The 19,242-nt window shown below is 32.2% G+C and overlaps 2 protein-coding genes across 4 annotated transcripts; both read left to right on the forward strand.

Moving 5' to 3' along the window:
- The first annotated feature begins 1,329 nt into the window (after positions 1 to 1,329).
- Positions 1,330 to 4,489, forward strand: LOC117934379 (40S ribosomal protein S19-3). Its single transcript, XM_034856030.1, has 4 exons — positions 1,330 to 1,488; positions 3,689 to 3,781; positions 3,863 to 4,046; positions 4,205 to 4,489. Exons 1-4 carry the CDS (start codon positions 1,407 to 1,409, stop codon positions 4,275 to 4,277), a joined length of 432 nt encoding a protein of 143 aa, XP_034711921.1. The 5' UTR covers positions 1,330 to 1,406; the 3' UTR covers positions 4,278 to 4,489.
- Positions 4,490 to 9,469: 4,980 nt separating this feature from the next.
- On the forward strand, positions 9,470 to 18,030 carry LOC117904476 (diacylglycerol kinase 1). Of its 3 annotated transcripts, XM_034817088.1 has the most exons (9): positions 9,470 to 9,657; positions 10,515 to 10,599; positions 11,645 to 13,208; positions 13,910 to 14,273; positions 15,084 to 15,160; positions 15,994 to 16,113; positions 16,662 to 16,826; positions 17,319 to 17,459; positions 17,684 to 18,030. In XM_034817088.1, the coding sequence occupies exons 3-9, from the start codon at positions 12,030 to 12,032 to the stop codon at positions 17,831 to 17,833; spliced, it is 2,196 nt and encodes a 731-aa protein (XP_034672979.1). In that variant the 5' UTR covers positions 9,470 to 9,657; positions 10,515 to 10,599; positions 11,645 to 12,029; the 3' UTR covers positions 17,834 to 18,030. The 3 variants fall into 3 exon arrangements, with proteins under 3 accessions (XP_034672979.1, XP_034672978.1, XP_034672980.1); XM_034817087.1 differs by lacking the exon at positions 10,515 to 10,599; XM_034817089.1 differs by lacking the exon at positions 10,515 to 10,599 and having other exon boundaries at positions 11,749 to 13,208.
- Positions 18,031 to 19,242: the final 1,212 nt, after the last annotated feature.

Consider the following 19,242-nt stretch of genomic DNA (forward strand, 5'->3'; position numbering starts at 1 on the left):
ATTTTTTAAATAGAAAATATTGGAATATGATATAATTTTTATTTTAAACATTAAAAATAATACATATTCTATTTTTTATTTATTTTATAAATTAAATATAAATATAATATAACATAATATATAACATTATATATGCTATTTTAAAATATCATGTCCATAAAATATGTATATCCAAGATATCATATATGATTAGAAATCATATCATAGGATATGTATTTTCTTATCAAATAGAATATGATATCATTGAACATACATACTATGATATAATTTCTAATGGGATATAATATCCTAAAATATACCTATTGTATCATATTCCGTGAACCAAACATAGTATTTAAATTTTATTTCTTATTTTATTTTTCCTTTAAAAAAAATAAAATAAGTAATGACTATTTTTTTTTTCCATTTATTTTTTTTTTAGTGTAGATCACTTAGAAAAACCTGCTTAATAATAATTCTATACGTACTTAGATATTATCATATCATTCTAAAAATATCTCATCTTCTTATCTATTTCTATTAAAATTGAATAATTTTTCTTAATTATCGCATATGAATAAAAAAATATTAAAAATGTAATTAAAACTAAAAAAATAATTTAAAAACTAAATATATAAAAATAAAAATAAAAAAAAAATAATTTTTTCCATAAAATAAAAAACTAAAAATATAAAATAAAATATCGGTTTCGTATTTAAAAGGTATTTCATTATTTCTAAAATATAATTCTTCTATTCTTATTGATTTAGAATTTTATAATTGTTCTTTAAATTACATTAGTCTCAATTTTTTCCTTTTAGATATAATCTTGCATTTGTTTTTTTTCCTTATGTTTTATATTTCAATATTGACATCAATAACGTATAGAAATAGAATATAGAAAAATACTTGAAAGGATCACAAGCCGGAAAAAAAAACACCATTTTAAAACTTTATAAATAAATAAATTAATAAAAAAGAAATAACAACAACTACTATTATGAACTAAAAAGAAGAATGTGACGATTTAAAAATAAAAAATAAAAATAAATAAATAAATAAAAAGGATGAAGGAACTCTTTGATTGACATTTATCCTTTGATAAAAGAACTCTAATACAAATTAGAATAGAGGACAAAAATGAGTCAATCTTTTAAAGAAAGAAAGGAAAGTAGGTCATTATTTCGATTATTTCAATTCTTTTAACCAAATATCTCTTTAAATATTTATTTATTTATTTATTAGGCCAAAGTGTTGGGCTACTTTTAGCCTTACGGCCCAGATCAAAGCTGTGAATTTGTGTTGGGCCAACAATGGCCCAGGCTTTTATAAATAACCCTACGAAACCCTAATCCCCAGTCTCTCATTTTTGCGGATCAAAACCCTAGCTCTGCACAGCCGTCGCAGCAGCAGCTTCAGCAACAACAATGGCGACGGCGAGAACTGTGAAGGATGTTTCTCCTCACGAGTTTGTCAACGCTTATGCCGCTCATCTCAAACGCTCCGGCAAGAGTATACTTCTTAAATTTCTCTCTCTGCACTTGTGTATATGGAGTGTTAGTCTTTGATTTGGTGATTTTGGTTTGGTTTTGTTCATTTTTATGATAGATTTTGCATGTTCTGCTTTTGTTTTGGCTGTCTTGATCGTTTGCACTTTCGGTAATGACGACAGATTTCACTACCAAGCGGGCCTGAGGGCCTGTTTGGATCTTGGTAAAATGAGGGAAAGGAATGGAAGTTCTTGAGAATTGAAGCGTTTCTCATAAGATACAAAGGAAGTGCAATGGCTGGATAAAATACGTATTGATTCTATGTGTTATGTTGTGGTGACTGGTTTATGGGTTTCAGATTTTCCTTTTAATTCATAGAGAGTGCATGCTTGTGATCAATTAGCTGATACATCTAATCGATATGCTTTGTTGGAGTGTTTGTTTGTTCGTCAAAATTGTTTCGTGTAGGGAAATCATATCTGTTGCATTTAATTAAGGGTTATTGTATTAATTTTTTTCTTTCACTACGGACGCTTTGACTGTATTTGAGCCTTGTAAATATAATGTTGCTTGTCTGTATTCCACTTGGAATGGATGGCTAAGCTGAAACAACTTGAGCAATACTTTGTGATTTTGTTTATTTGGAGTGGCTTCTTGGGATTTCTGTGTTAATATTGTTTTGAACGCTTTTACTATCATTAAGGCCAAGATCTCATAAAGTAAGCAGTAAAAACAAGTCCAACTAATTCAGCACTGCATTTTCTACCGTCTTCTTGAGTTCTTCTTATGGGTTATTAAATTATTTTTGGGTGAGTTTGACCTTTTACAATCTCTCATATACCATCTGAAGTCTGATGGTTTTGAACTAAATGTTTCGTATGCTAGCAGCAATACAATATAAGTTGCTTTTTTTAATAAGCTCGTGAGTCGAAATGTTTAGGATAATTTTCTTGGCAGCATTGCCATTGTAGACTCTTTCATCTTTTGGGTGGCTTAGGGTGCGGGCTGGATTTTCCAAAGAGCTTGTAGTGTTGAATTACAAATATTTTACTTTTATACATCTTATATCAATCAGATTAGCAAGCTTCTGAGTTTGGTGAAACAGCATTATGTGGCATAATTGCTTTTATGCAATGCTACTACCGATATTACTTTAATTTTGTCTCTCTCTTCTTTTTGCTTGCTTGGCTATTGTTATTGTATATGTCACTTACTTCAGTGTGCCCATTTCTTCCCTGTTTGCCTATCCAAAAAAAAGAAAAGAAAAAAAGACAGCTACTGATATTTCTGCAACCACTTCTACTCCTTTTTTAAGAAATCATATGGTAGAACTAAAATTTAAAACTGTAATTACTGATTGTCTTTTGTCACAATTGAAAGTTTGTTTGTATAAAATCCCAGAACAAACCCAAATGGATCCAATTTTTCTGTCTTTCATTGCCCCTTTTTTGTTATTGATAAGGTAGATGCCTAATGCCCCATACAACACAAGAGGCTGCTAGTCCCTTGTTTTTGCAAGTGCATATGCACTCTACTTGCAGCCTGCTCCACTCCTTAACAAAACCAAGAGTGGAAGGAGGGACTTGAACCAAATCAACATCAGCCTTGGCATAGCTATGCTCTACCATTAAACTATTTTTGCTTGCTAAAGTAGTGGTGAAACACTGCTGAGTAATCCACATATCACTTGATACAATTTGACTTTTGTCTTTTTCTGCCAGACCATCATCATGACCTGGTTCTAGCCATAAGTATGACTAGGTTGGTTCCGTTACTTTGCATATTTGGCTTGGTCCTTGGTTTTGAGAACCAACAGCAAACCAACCAAACCTGTTTCAAGTTGTAGTTCGTGAACAGTTGAGAAAGAAGAGTGCCATATTTGAAATATGGCAGCGCAAGGCACTAATGTCACAACTATTTTAACTTATAGAATTCTTGATCTTTAAAAGATGCAAAAGTACATTGTGTGGATGCTTGTAGACATTTAATATGTCTAGAATCCATGTTACCTGATATTTGATTGATTGTGGCGTATCCATGGGATGCAGGATCTGATTTGGTTATTGGTTGATTTTCATTCCTTTGGTTTGTTGAGAGATTTTTAACATTTTGTGATTGGTATATTCTGTTTCTAATGGCTTGATGTCATTTTTTACTTGCCTTTACATGGTGTGGACTCTGTTTTTATGTTCTCTTACATGCCCCCCTTTGTTTTCAATAGATTGAACTTCCTCACTGGACTGATATTGTGAAGACTGCTACATTCAAGGAGCTTGCCCCATATGATCCTGATTGGTACTATATTAGAGCTGGTATGTATATTCTTCCTCTTTTACTCATACACCGAAAATTTGGGATTTTTGTAAATCCTACTTATTAATTTTGCAATTTAGCTTCCATGGCAAGGAAAATTTACTTGAGGGGTGGCATTGGTGTTGGTGCCTTCCGGAGGATCTATGGTGGAAGCAAGAGGAATGGCAGCCGCCCACCCCATTTCTGTAAGAGCAGTGGTTCTATTGCTCGCCACATACTCCAGCAATTGCAGACGATGAACATCATTGAACTTGATTCAAAGGGGTGAGTTCCTTTTGCACTGAATGGTTTTATATTGACCTGTAACCGGGATTCTGGTTGGCTTGAGTCTGATGTACTGGGTATATATATCATCTGCTTAAATACTTGACCCATCTAAAAAAAAAAATTGGTATATTCTTAAATTTTTCTTTGCGCACCAGGGGAAGGAGAATCACATCCAGTGGCCAGAGGGATCTAGATCAAGTTGCCGGACGGATTGCAGTTGCCCATTGAGAAGTCGAATGCATGCAATTAATTAATACTTGAGGATTTGGAATGAAATTTGATAGTGAACTGTTAAATCAGAGTTTTATGCTTGGTATGTCTAGGACATCTGTGAACGCTTGCTTTTGAGGGTTTCTGCGCTTGTTTGAATTTTGGCTTTATGAAGTTTAGTTTCTATAACCATTTCTTATGATTGTTATCAGAATTTTGAATCTGCTTCATGGCATTTTTTTATATTTTTAAGACGCCACACTGCGTTCCATTGGCATGGTAAAGATATTTCCAGGAAAACATGTGTCTGATTAGCAGGCACTTGGTGAATATAAAATGTTCATTATGATCGATGGTTGAAGCTATAAGAAACTGAGGTAAATTAAGGATAATGTGTGGAAAAACAAATTTGACTTTTGGAGAATCATAAGAGGTAAATTGAAACAGGTGCATCCCTTTTATGATTTTCATGATTCTTAATGAATTATTTTGCTATTTTTTTTTCATGTTGTGTTATGATTATTTCATTTTGATTGTTTGGAATGAGATGATATTCTACATTTGATATATAGGAATATGAAGGAATATGAAGGAATATGAATGGAAATATGATGAAAATGGAGATAGTAGGAATGGAAATAGAATGAAAATGGGATTATAATATACCGTATAGAAAAAAAAAAAGATTCCTTTCAATAATCCATGAATATTTAACCAAAAAAGGAAAATCCTTCAAATAAAAGTAAAAAGCTACAAAGAAATTTTCTATTTCTTTCATTTTAATAAAATCAGGATATAAATAATCAAATTTCACTAATTTCTCCACTTTGAAAGCTTATATAAATATATTTTAATACTGGAATCCTTCACAAAAACATAATATTATATAGTTGACGGAAATATCTAAATACATATCTTATTCTTTTCGATAATCCAAATTTGTAGATAGTTGGAGAGAAAATATAAAAGAAATAAAATAAAATAAAAACTAAAGTGAAAAAAAAAAAAATAATAAATTAATAAATTGTTTTTATATCCTATTTCAAAGTCATTTTACTTATTTAACTTTTTCATATAAAAACATATAAATTTCTTACTAATTTTAATTATGTTTGATTTTTTATTTTACATAATAAAACTAAATATAAGAAAATCGTTATTTTCATAATTTTTTTTCTTATTATTTCCTCGAAACCAAACATAGTCTTAAATTTTATATTCACAGTTAATTATTCATTTTATTATTTAAGTTTTAAATTTTAAAATCATTTTTATTTTGTAGTTGATAGAAATTAATTAATTTTTTTTTCAATTTGAATGAAAAGAGATGTTTTAATATGCAACGTCATATTGAAATGATTTCACAAGGCGAAATAGTATTAATCATCATACCAAAAAAAGAATAAAAAAATCTTCCAAAATGGGAACAGCAGGCTAAAAACATGACTAACATTGTCTATATCTACTCTTCAAAATTCAAAATTAAATCAAGAGGATGTCTAAAATTATAATTTTTCATGGTTAAGTAATTGCATATTTTATTTCACAAAAATATGATAACACAAACAAGTAGAATAATGTCAATGAAAAAACTATTACTATATATAGGTCTCGTGTGCCAACAATCCCAATATTGGTTTTTTCCTACTTCCATTACTACCTAGTTGCCCACTTATCGGTTTACAACCATTTTTGTGATATCCGATATCAAATAGAATAAAACATTCCCCATGTTATATCTCAATGGATTCTTTTTAACCATATAAACGTGGTTCCTTTTAACTATATAGGTCTCGGTTTACTCTATAACTATGTTTGGATCTTGTAAAATACTAAAAAAAAAAATATTAAGAAAAATAATTTGTTCACATTTGATTCTTCTATAAAAAAAAAAAAATAGCAAAAAAAATAATAATATAATTAAAAATATTTAGAAACTTATACATTTTCAAAATTTTTAATTTTTATATTAATAAATTAAAATAAATTAAATAAACTTAAAGTCCGATATAAAAATAATTTATTAACTTTAAATCAAAATTTTATTTTCCTTTATTTTTTTCTTTCCTTTTACTTTTCTTGGTATTTTCCCTTAAATTGTTCAAGAATCAAACATAACTTTAGTCACGTGACAATATTTAATTCGTCACAACTTAAATTAATTATATATATTTGATTTTTTTTACTAGGCCATAATTAACTTAATTTGCTTATATTATAAAAGGTTAAATTTTGTGTTTTTACATATATATTATAACAAATTAAATAAGTAAGGAGTAAATCCATTGAAGATTATATTTTTGACAAATTTAGACATTTGATACAAATTATTATTGTGAATTTCAGAATATTTTTCATTCAGATTTCAGACTTTTGTCCCATGAAATTATTATTGGAGGAAGTAAGGCTAGCCTCCTCCTCATATGGAAATGTTGAAGAAGTAATGTCATTGATGCAAGTCTCATACTGAAATCATTTTTATTTTTTAAAATTCCGCTATGTAAATCATTTTTCCTTCTTAAAATTAAGTTCAAACCAAAGATTTAAGAAAAAAAATCTTACTTTCATCATGGAAAAAATGATTTCAAATTGATTAAATAATTACTAATAAAATTTAAAAGTCATACATTAGGGTTTTCATATTACAAATAAAATTTTTGAAGAATTACTTATCTACGTTTTTCATTTAAAATGATGAGATGTTCCATGCAATTATCATTTATTTGTTAGGTCTTTAAATTAGGGATGACAACTAGACTGATTTTCAATTTTTTTAAAAAAATTTTAATTACATTAAAATAAATGTACTTCATAAATAATTAAAATATTATAATTTTTCCTAACTTATTTTATTGAAAAATATTATTATTTATTATTATATATTAAAAAATAAAAACTAAATTAAATTAATTTTATATATAATCGGGACAGAACGGGACGGAACAAGGTAACACTTGAACCCGCCTCGAACCTCTCTTGAGTTTAAAAAAAAATCTCAAATTTATTATTAACCCATTTATTTAAATTTCAAACGGTTCTCATTAGAAGCAAGGTGGAGTAGGCAACCAAAAAAACCCGTCACATTGTTACCCCTACTCCAAATATGTTTTTTAAAATAAATTTTGAAAAAAGAAATAACTTGTGCAATAAATTATTAGACTTCTTACAAATTATTATTCATATCCATCGATATAATTTAAATAAAAATAAAAATAAAACTCTTTGAACCTTGTCTTTGTTTTTTTTTTTTCTTCTTTTAAGTTGTAAGTTAAATCTTATTTTTAAATATTGAATTAAAATTTTCAGTTCAGTAATATTTTTTTATATTTATTCTTATTTGAAACCATCAAGAATTCATATAAAAAATAAATTCCACCTTATTATCTTTTACAATTAATTCATCAACTATTTTTTTCAGGTCATCCAACCACAATACTGATTTTTTTTTTCAATAGAAAAATCATTAATTAGGTTGTATCACATTTATATTTTCAAATTTTATTGATTTATATTTTATACCTTAGTCTTATTTATTTATATTAGTATTTAATTACTTCAATTTCATCATGAGAAAAATTCTCTAATTTCATATGTTGTGAAACCAGGATTTAGTTTATCTTGATTTTTATGATAATAAAATAAGGCTTGATAGGTAAGAAGATTTTCAAAAAAAGGCATATTAAGCCAAAAGGAAATCAAAACTTAAGAAAAGCCAAAAGTTGTTAGTATACTAAGATCATCCACTCATTATTTATAATTTCTTTTCACTACTCTCCTTATTTACCGGTAATTGTTTTTATATTAATTTCTATCATATTATTGATTATATTATAACCATCATTCAAGTTTAAATTTTTTAAAAGTGACTATTACCCTCTTAGAGTTCGTTTAACAGTGATTTTAGGAAACATTTCCAATATTTTTAACACTTCAAATATAAAAATTTTCAAATGTTAGAAAGTTTAAAAATACTTCATAAAATCACTATCAAACATATTTATACTCTTAGAGTCTGCTTGGTAATGATTTTAAAAAACGCTTATAACATTTTTAAGACTTAAAAATTTTTAACACTTAAGTGTTAGAAATATTAGAAATGTTTTCTAAAATTATTGTCAAACGTATTTTTAGAGTGTATTTGACAGTAATTTGAGGAAGTATTTTTAATATTTTTAATGCTTAAAAAATAACTATTTTCAAATATTAAAAAAAACTAAAAACACTATCAACGTATTTTTAGAGTGTGTTTAATAGTGATTACAAGAAGTGTTTCTACCATTTTTAATATTCGAAGAATAAAATTTTTTAAGAATGTATTTGATAATTATTCTAAGAAATGTTTTTTGTATTTCTAACACTTGAAAATATTTATTTTCAAGTATTAAAAATATTTAAAATATTTCTCAAATTATTATTAAATATAACCTAAATATTAGAAATATTGGAAATACTTCTTATAATTAGGACGTAAAGTGATTTTCTTTTATTGATTTACCTAAAATCCTTAAAAATGAAGAAATTGGTTGACGGAGCGAAATATTATAATATTTGCCTAAATTAAAGCAAGAATAACACGTCATCAAATGAAAAGGTTGTCCTCTGAAGTACGCAAAGCGCGTACAGCACACCAGGGCACCGAGTCCCAGACGTGTTGCCCACGTGGCATTCCTGTCAATTTCATTGTTTAAGGCTTTAAGCCACGGTGAATAACACGTCATCAAATGAAAAGGTTGTCCTCTGAAGTACGCAAAGCGCGTACAGCACACCAGGGCACCGAGTCCCAGACGTGTTGCCCACGTGGCTTCCTGTCAACTTCCTTGTTTAAGGCTTTAAGCCACGGTGACGCTTCCGTGGGTCCCGAATCAAGATTTTTTAAGGTAGGTCCGCCCTCGTTGAATATATTCTCCTCCCACCTTCTCCTTCTGCCACGTTGCACTCCCACTCACATGGAAGTGGGAACCCATCCACATGGGTAACGTATTTCAATATTAGAATAATTTGGGGGCCTTTTCAGTTGTTCAAGTTTTTACATCTCTAGAGACTTCTTCTATTCTTTTTTCCTTCCTTTTTTCTTTTTGCTTTTTAAATTATAAATCATTATTTTATTTTTGAAATTTAAAATTTATTTAGAAAATAAATCAATGATTAAGGAATATTATAATTACGAAATGACCTGGGGATGATTCTATAGTTATAAGAAATACGGGGGAGATACATATAATATTGTTCATTTCTCGCATTAAGGCTAAATGCTTTATAATTTCAAGCTCTGAGGTTTCGGTTTATGCTTTCGGTTGTGGATTTTGGACACAGTCTCTCTCTGGAAATCACTTTCTCTGTGTGGATCCATCTAGGTTTTGCTCTCGTCGATCGGATTCGTTTTTTGCAGAATCACACTGTGAGTGTTTCAGAAACCAATGTCACTTCCATTGAAATTCTGTACCATGAATTTGTTGATGCAGTTTTCATGTTCTTTTGTATTTGCCCTCTGTTTGGTTCCCTAGAAAAAAGAAAGAATGGAGAAGAAAAGGAATGGAAATTCTGGATCCTGTGTCGTAGGAAGGAATAAGCAAAGAAGGTGTTGGTTTTTCGGGTTTCCAATGATGAAAAATCTGAGATTCGAAATTTTAGTTTCTTTTCTTTTTGTTTGTTTTCTTGCTATTGGGAAAGAAACGGAGGGTTATTGTTTTTCGGAATCGAGCTATTTCACCTGTTTGTCGATTTTCTTATTTTTGGTTTAGCTGTATTATTACGTAAATGCTATTTGATGTGATTGAATGAACGTTACTATCATTTATTGCTTAAATTTTAGGGTTTTTTTGAGCTGTTGCGTGTCTTTTGTGCTGAACTTTTAATGTTATTTAGTCTATAATGAGAATTAATTATGGTTAATGTTTAATTGTAAAATAGCGTTCTTCTAGGTTCCGAGGGATTGCTGAGAAAACGTGGGAAGAGGAAAGAAATCAAATTTTTGATTCTGCAGTTTAATGGTACCTAGAACCATAGGAAACCAATTGCATACTCAACTAGGCATGATTCAGTATGACACAAGTAATTGAATTAGTTTAATAACTTTGTTTTTTTCCATTTTTTAAAAGTTTTTTGGAATGAGAAGACGGCAAAAACATTGCAGCTACTCTTTGGTTTTTCCATTTTTGTTTTTGTCTTTTTTAAGAATTTTCCCCTTTAAAATATTTGGTAATGAAAATCTCTTTTTTTTTTTTTTTTTTTGATATCCGTGGGCATCGGGGCTAGCTTACACGCACCTCGACTAATCTCACGGGGCCCTGAAGTTAACGACCGAGTAAATCTTCGAATGGCCCTAAGGGTACTCAAACCGGTGAGCATTGGATAATGAAAATCTCTTTCCACTCCATATTTTGCTTTATTGTCCCCAATTCTTATGACCTCATGATATTTAGCAGATCTGGAAAAGCTGGAGTGGATATAAGCCTATTGTACTTAGTTGTATTTCACTGTTTTTTTAAAATGATATAATGTTATTACAAGAGCACCTTTCAGCATTTTAAAATAATTAACCAGCTAACCCATGTCAGTTAATGGGGTAGGAGAAGATCCTCTGCAGTGATCTGGAGCCAAGTACTGGTTTTGCAGAATTCACTTCATCGGGAATGATAGCAGCAAGGCTCTGGGAACAAGCATAATAAACTTGTGATACCCAAGTCATAAACTAATCACAAGTGGAATACCTTGAAATTGATTTTTGTTGTACTGATTATATTCTAAGTGAAATTGCTTTGGATGCTTGGATTGACAAGTGCCATGCTGCAATCAATAGCATGACACCGTTTTGGTCTGTGGCCTTAAATTCTTTAGTCATGAACATCTAAGCAATGATGATGTAATGTGATCATGAAATGATAATATCATTTCCTTGGTTCCTTTAATGTTAACTAGGAGAGTTGCTCTTAAGCGGGGCATTTTAGTTTGAATGAGGGTTAAACCTCTGATCACTCTGGTCTTGGAATGATCAATGGTTTCAAATTTTGAGATCATGTTCAATCACTTTCTAGCTTGAATCAGTTCACCTAAATTTATGGATGTCTAGAACCAGACTTTCTGTATTGCTATGGCCTTGCTATTGTTTTTTTATAAATTATTGTTTTATTTCCCTTTTCATGTTACACTTATAGTGTCCAATGACATGCCTTGAGGCAGTTCAGGCAGGACATGACCTGACTGCAATCGAGAAACATAACTTTACCGTTTTACTTGTATGATTGAACTTGAGGATTTGCACTTCAAGCACTTTTCGCATTTTCCTTTTTTCTTTTAATGTGTTGGTGTCTACTTTGTCAAGTGGTAACATTAGATTATGTAATGTGGGTTGTCAATTATATGGACATAGCTTTTGTGTTTTACAGGTCATTCTATGATATGTATGGCTTTGAATTCAATCAAGACTGAGGTGTTTGTGCCCACCAGAAAGGAGACTAATAACTGGTCCTTTTGGAAATCATTGAACTAGGCACCAAAGAGTTTTCAGAAATTCTCTTCCAAAGACACATGAGGGACTTGTTACGTTGATCAGCAAGCTGCAAAATATTATCCATCCAATAATCTTTTATGTTTGCAAATGCTTTTAAGTGTAATTTTAGTGGGCACTTGCTCTTTATTGCTTATGCTTGATTATGGGATTGTATTGAAGGACCCTTATATGGGCTCCCATATCTGTTGAGTTGGAAGCTTTCTGTGAATGGACTGTCTTTGTTTTGGTGCATGTAGAATGTGAAAAGATACAGTTTGAATATGGATTACTACAGAGAGGCTGATGTGCTGCTTGCATGGAACAATATGAGTCCATCCGAAATGGCAGAATCTCGTCTCTTCATCTTCTCTAGCTTGATTGCTGCCTTGGTTGGAATCCTTACTATTGCCTATACTGCTTTCCAATGGAGAAGGAACATTAATCTGAGTTGGATGAAAGCCATAGCCAGGTCAAAGAAAAACCCAAAGACGAGGGACAAGGTTCCTGTTGCTCCTCACACTTGGATCTTAGAATCTGTTTCTCGGGGGAAAAGTTTAAACTGCTGTGTATGCTTAAAATCCATGTCCCCTTCTCAAACTCTTGGGCCTATGGTGGCTTCAGACAGTTTTATTCATCGCTGTAGCATTTGTGGTGCAGCAGCTCACCTAAGCTGCTCTTCACAGGCACAGAAGGATTGTAAGTGTGTATCTATGAAGGGATATGAGCATGTGATTCACCAATGGGCTGTTCAATGGACAGAGATCACAGATCAACTTGACGAAACTTCTTTCTGTAGCTATTGTGAAGAGCCATGTAGTGGGTCTTTTCTTGGGGGATCCCCTATATGGTGTTGCATGTGGTGTCAACGGCTTGTACATGTTGACTGCCATGGTAGCATGTCTATTGAAACAGGTGATATATGTGATTTGGGTTCATTTAGAAGGTTGATTCTATCACCACTTTTTGTTAAGGAAGTGAACCGAACTTCCTCAGGGGGATTTTTGAGCTCAATCACACATGGAGCCAATGAGATTGCATCTTCAGTGCGTGCGAGTATTAGGAATCAGGGAAAGAAGTACAAGCAAGGAAATGAACCCTCTGTTGACACAACTAATAGCTGTGATAATGGCGACATATCCACTGAAAGCACAGCAGAAACCCATCAAACAGTTAATGGTTCTCATGCAATGGATGAAGGCTGTAATGGCAGCACAAATATTGAGAGTCCACGTCAAGATAGTGATGTAGGTAAAAAATTGGATTCAGGGTCTAGTTTCAAAAGAAGTGCCTCGATCAATCAGAAGGATGAGTCTCAGGTGTTACAGATGAAACAGAGGTATGAATTGAGTGATTTGCCTTCGGATGCAAGACCTTTATTAGTCTTCATTAACAAGAAGAGTGGATCTCAGCGTGGTAGTTCACTCAGGCAACGTTTGAATATCCTTTTGAATCCTGTTCAGGTTAGAGTTCATTGTAGTGAATTTTTTATTTTTTATTTTTTTGCTGCTAACTTTTCTCAAGCATTGCTTTATATTAATCTTGCTACTTCTGCAGTTCCACTTGTTCATTTCCCCTTTTTTTTGGTTGAGGATGTTAAATGTTATTTATGTTTTGAAATCCATGTCTTTTGCTGGTTTATGTCTGTGAGGCATCAGCCTACCAGTGCTAATATTTTAAATTATTTCTTGAGAAATAAACTTGAGGAGAGTTTTGCTGTAAACAGCTGTTGCTGTTGTGGGTGACTCATGTGCTTCAGATTTTACAAAAGTCTTTGGAATAACTTCAACCCATTTTATTTGAAAATTAATATTTCAAATTAATGTGAAGACTAAAAAAAAAAATCATATTATACAAGTTTTTTCTGCCAATTATGTGGACTCAAGTCTACTTGTTTGATAATGTAGCCATATGAAACTCAAATTCAGTGGGGGAATGGCTTCTATATAAAGAAAGTGAGGCAACACATAAATACGTCTTGAATTACCAGTTTGCTGCTTGAATGCAGCATTTATCCTTATGGTTAAGCTGTTATCAACTTGTGTGTGCAGCTACCTTCTTATTTTATTTTCTTGAAGTTTTGATCTGTCCTCTTACTGAGTTCATAAAGATTGACCTACCTTTTCACTTGTACAAATATTGATCTTGTCAGTGCTTCTTGCAGGTTTTTGAGTTGAGCTCAGCACAGGGGCCAGAGGTGGGCCTTTACTTGTTCAAAAAGGTGCCCCACTTCAGAGTTCTTGTATGTGGGGGAGATGGTACTGTTGGTTGGGTTCTAAATGCCATAGACAAACAGAATTTTGTTTCTCCTCCTCCAGTTGCAATCCTTCCTGCAGGAACAGGAAATGATATGGCCCGAGTTCTGAATTGGGGAGGTGGTTTGGGCTCAGTGGAGAGGCAAGGAGGCCTTTGCACTGTGTTGCATCACATAGAGCATGCTGCAGTGACTATGCTTGACCGATGGAAAATAACAATTTTACAACAGGGAAAGCAACTCCAAGCACCAAAATTTATGAACAATTATCTTGGTATGTCACAACATATTTTTCCAATCACCCAAGATAATTATCTGTAGTAAATATGAGTTGCCTATCTCGATCGGCCATAAGTTTAGTTTTTGGATGAGATACACCTGCTGTATGAATTAAGGTTGCAACATGGTTCAGTTTTGCTTGGTTTTGCACACAATAAACTAAACTGAATATTCAGAGCATCAACCTAATAGCTTAGCTTAATAATAATTCAAGAGCTTTAGTTTTGCTCAGTTGATTATTGAAGGTGGCTCTTGTATTGGACAGTCTTTTCTAGGCACTCTGTCTTTTGGATGTCAGAGTTGACTAACACAACCAAATGTCTATTGCATCAACCTTCTATCTGGTTCAACTTGATTCTCAATCATACAATACTCATACTGTAGATCCTATCAAGTGTTATTTTTTAATTATTTGCGAGCCAGTTAACAGTATCACCTAGGTCAGGTTAACAGCAATGGTTCTAAATAATCTGAATCATCAAATGTAGATAATTGTGTTTAAGATATCTTATATAATAGCTGTTTGTGTGCTTTTTCAACCAAAGTCTCTACACTTATACTATTGATCTTTTTTAGGAGGTTTCCACTTAGGTCCTGTCAGATTGCCCAATCAAATGCAACTGTGAGCATTTTGGTTGGCATATTAGATAACCGAAGTGAGATGCAAAAACATTTAGTTTCGGCTTAAAAGTACGGAAATGCTAGTGCTCCCATGTCTGTTGTTGCTAACTTACAGTCCACATAGTATTTGATCATAGATATTCTTATGCAGTATGGAAACCAACTCTGACCTGTATTGTTTCAGGAATTGGTTGTGATGCGAAGGTTGCTTTGGACATCCATAATCTACGGGAGGAGAACCCAGAGAAATTCTATAACCAGGTAAACTTTAATCAGAAAGAATTGGAACTCTGTTTGTAGAAAACTAAACATTGGACGAAGCAGTCCAGGTGATATGATGTGTTTAAATGTCTCTATTCTCTTTAGAAATGCAAAACTTGTAGTACCACTATTCTAGTTGTCATCATAAAAAATCTGAGAACATCTGCATTATTTTATTTCTTTTGATGATAAATATAACCTTGCATTTAGATCAATATGGAGCCATATATAGATGTACACAAAAACTGAGAAGTGATTTAATTTGTTGAGATAAAGAGTGCTTTAGTTTAAGATTATGTCTTCTGTGATAAATTTTGTTTCTCGACTCGGGCATCTTATTCACATTAGCAATTTTTGTGGCCCATTGTGAATGATTTATAACACAACGAACAAATCTTTTTGCTTGATGGCTCATTGTTGCAGAGAATGTTAACTGACAATTCTAGCTGAGCCTTTACCTTTTAGGCATTTTAATTTGGTTCAGTTCTTTTGTTTTGACAATGTCATGAGTAAATCAGGTGTGGCCATGGATATAGCTCAATGAAACAGATAGGCTATGGAATTGTTAGACCATACAAAGCTTTAAGGGAAAACAAACTTCAAGATCATAGTTTGTCTAGCATTGAGTGCAAGTATTTTTTTTCCCCTTATTTTCCTTTGTATCTTGGAAAAAACTCTTCTCAAGAAATAATAATTTTTTTGGTGACATGGGATTTTTTAACTAACTGGTACTTGTTGATCCTGATTTTGTTGCTGCAATTATTGTTCTATTTTATCTTTACACTGGCTATTCAATTCCAATCAGCAAATATTTACTAACATCATGACTGCAGTTTATGAATAAAGTTCTTTACGCAAGAGAAGGTGCCAAGAATATAATGGACAGGACATTTGCAGATTTTCCTTGGCAAGTTCGAGTGGAGGTGGATGGCGTTGAGGTAGAGGTCCCTGAGGTGAGTATGAATTACAAATTGGAAGTATGAAGTGGTCTCAACTGTTATAGAAATCACACCATGCTGGTTGAGTTATTGATCCTTGGATATTGTTTAATTGTAGTAGGGTGGACAAGTCCTGAAATTCTGGATATGGGAGATCCCCTTTTCTGTTTTGAACTGCAAGATTCCTGCAGTATTTCTTGGAAATATTCTGAGTAAATAAGTAAATCTTTTAAGCATTTGTAATCTAATGTGTTGCTTCTCTATGAGCAAGACATGAGTTTTTGCACAATTATCATGAACATTGCTAATTTTTGTTGATTGTGCGGAATTATTCCAAAAGAAAACCATATGCTTCCTTCCCAGCCTGATTTACTCTTTGCACACATTTTTCTAATTTCTTAATCAAAGTATGGCGAACTTATTGTTGCTGCTGGCTTCATTCTCGTGCATTTTTTTTATTTGTGTGGTTTTATTTCTGGTGCTGAGTAATTCTGAGCTCTGAATCTAAGTCATGGATTTTATGTAGCACTCTAGATGTATGATTTTATTTGAAATCTTTGCAGGATGCAGAAGGTGTTCTTGTTGCTAATATTGGAAGTTACATGGGTGGCGTAGACTTGTGGCAAAATGAGGATGAAAATTATGATAATTTTGATCCACAATCTATGCATGATAAGATGCTGGAGGTTGTAAGCATATCAGGAACATGGCATCTTGGAAAACTTCAGGTGAAATGGTATTTCAGTACATGTGTGTGGATCTCTTATGCATATTTGAGTATTGTGTCATAGTTCCAAGGATTCCTTTTTATTTCTCAAGAATGCAGAATTATATAATCATTACTTGCTTACGTTGATGTCATTTTTGCATTTGAGAATTTGATAAGTCTTTTGAAAACTACTAGGGAAGCACTCTTGAACCTGCGCCCGCGCCGGCACCCAAAAGCCAAGAACCAATGAAACTAAACGCACTTACAGGTGCAATAGATACCCAAATAAAATAAAATAGGAAGGAATGCAATCATTGGCATCTTTGGCTGGTTTCTCAAAACAATTCATGCACTTGTACTTGATTGAATGTTCTTTGAATGGATACATGGGTTTAGCTCAACTTAGACTAGGATCCTTCTGGTTCTAAATTGAGTTCTGGGATTTTATATATGGTTTTAAGGTTATGAATATGTGGGGAAATGACTGAACTGCTGCTTTGTTTGGGGATAGGTGGGCCTTTCTCGAGCTCGAAGACTTGCCCAAGGGCAGTCAATTAAGATACATCTCTTTGCTCCATTCCCTATTCAAATAGATGGAGAACCTTGGTTTCAGGAGCAACTATGCACGTTGACAATATCCCACCATGGCCAGGTCATCTCTCTCTCTCTCTCTCTCTCTCTCCCTCCCTCCCTATAATTTCCACAATTGTTGATTACGCTGGTTTTCTGACTTTTTTCCTCTATATTTTCCTTCACAAGTTTATATTATTTTTAGTCACTAAATGATATGAGAACCCAAGCATAGTGCTACTAGATAATCCGATAATCTGAAATATTTAACTATTGGATGTTTCGTTATTAAAATGATATGAACAGGCATTCATGTTGAAGAGAGTGTCTGAGGAACCTCTCGGTCATGCAGCCGCCATAATCACGGATGTGCTAGAGAATGCTGAAACCAACCATATAATTAGTGCCTCACAGAAGCGAACTCTTCTTCAAGAAATGGCATTGAAGCTGTCGTGAACCATCAGATTTTGGTTGAAGTAGGTGGTCCCTTGAAAAAAAAAAATGCGTTTATATATATGTTACAACTCACATCTCTGTTTCAAAATGTCATTCCTTCTGGTTTTAAAACCCTTAATGCTTCTAGCTGAAGCATGTTTGTATATGAAGTCCCTGAAATTAATAGAATGAAGAAATTTTGATTTTGATTTTTTTTTAATTTCAAAATATATGAATATAATGACTGAAGAGAATATGCGAATTAGGATATGTTATGGGCTCAACCTCTTGGTTGGTTTGAGGTTTTGGTTTGAGATGTGAGTGCGACCCATTTGGGGAACGAGATGTGGTGGATGTCTAAGCCCAATTATGATTCTGTTGGTTTTAAGGGTGTAAGAACGTGTGCTTCGACCAGTTTTTTGGATAAAAAATGAGCCAAATTGATAAGGTTGATTCATTCCCTCTTTGGTTCACATATTAATAGACGTACATATGTGTTTTATTGACGGAACAAATGTATTTTTAAATTGTTTTTCCCATTCTCCCAAGCTCCTTTGAATGTCCAATGCAATCAGAGCAATTTTGAGATTACCAATCAAAATTCCAATTTTTTTAATTTAATTTTTATCAATTTATATATAAGAAAATCTAAATTCTTCAAGCCTAATTGTTCTTTTTTTGGTTATTAAAAACCACCAAAAAAAAAAAGTGAGAAAGATGATAAAAATAAAATAAAAATATTAAAAGCTTTATGATGTAAGTTTTTAACTAACTTCGATTAGATTTAATTCATTTTGATATTGGTTTTATGATGGACAAAATAGGGAAAAAAAATCTTTTTTCTTATATTTTTTTCCCTGATACTTTTTAGGAACAAAAATTAATTTAAATTATATAATTAATTTAAATTTATCAACGAGATAATTGAAAAAGTAATTATCAAATCTTATTCAAAAAAGAAGTTGAAAATTAATTGTCAAATATACTCTTATCAAATCTAACTTAAAGCTTCTTCAAATCTTCAAAAAGACTTCAATTAATCTTCAGTTTCTTGGTATTCTCTTTAAAAGTTTCGATCAAGATGTGCAAACCCAAAAACCTAAATCAACCAAAGGCTCAGACCAAATAAAATCAAGTCAAAAGTGAAGCTTGAAACTATTAAATCATCAACAAGTTCTTCATTCAAGATCAAGCATGAGAGTGAAAAGAACAAAAAAAAGGTGTACACATTCAACAAGCCTTGCTGCATTAGTTGAATAACTTATATATAATTACTCAATGCTGCCCTTTGATCCACTTTCATTCTTTTGCTTACTCCTGAATAACCCTTGTTTGAGCTTCTTCCATAGCCTCGTCACAAAGCCCCTGGCACGACCTGCACTTGGATTTCTGTCATGGGGCGCCTGTCCACCTGAAATTCTCCTCTGGGT

Source organism: Vitis riparia, chromosome 17 (assembly GCF_004353265.1).
Source record: "Vitis riparia cultivar Riparia Gloire de Montpellier isolate 1030 chromosome 17, EGFV_Vit.rip_1.0, whole genome shotgun sequence".
In the NCBI taxonomy this organism is placed as follows: Eukaryota; Viridiplantae; Streptophyta; class Magnoliopsida; order Vitales; family Vitaceae; genus Vitis; species Vitis riparia.

Bases quoted from the DNA above. Each gene is read 5' to 3' on its own strand.
- LOC117934379 (XM_034856030.1), top strand. From the start codon at position 1,407: ATGGCGACGGCGAGAACTGTGAAGGATGTTTCTCCTCACGAGTTTGTC. The intron at 3,782-3,862 runs GTATGTATATTC...TTTGCAATTTAG, and splicing joins TTGGTACTATATTAGAGCTG to CTTCCATGGCAAGGAAAATT. The intron at 4,047-4,204 runs GTGAGTTCCTTT...TTTGCGCACCAG, and splicing joins ATTGAACTTGATTCAAAGGG to GGGAAGGAGAATCACATCCA.
- LOC117904476 (XM_034817088.1), top strand. From the start codon at position 12,030: ATGGATTACTACAGAGAGGCTGATGTGCTGCTTGCATGGAACAATATG. The intron at 16,827-17,318 runs GTGAAATGGTAT...GTTTGGGGATAG, and splicing joins GGCATCTTGGAAAACTTCAG to GTGGGCCTTTCTCGAGCTCG. The intron at 17,460-17,683 runs GTCATCTCTCTC...TGATATGAACAG, and splicing joins CAATATCCCACCATGGCCAG to GCATTCATGTTGAAGAGAGT.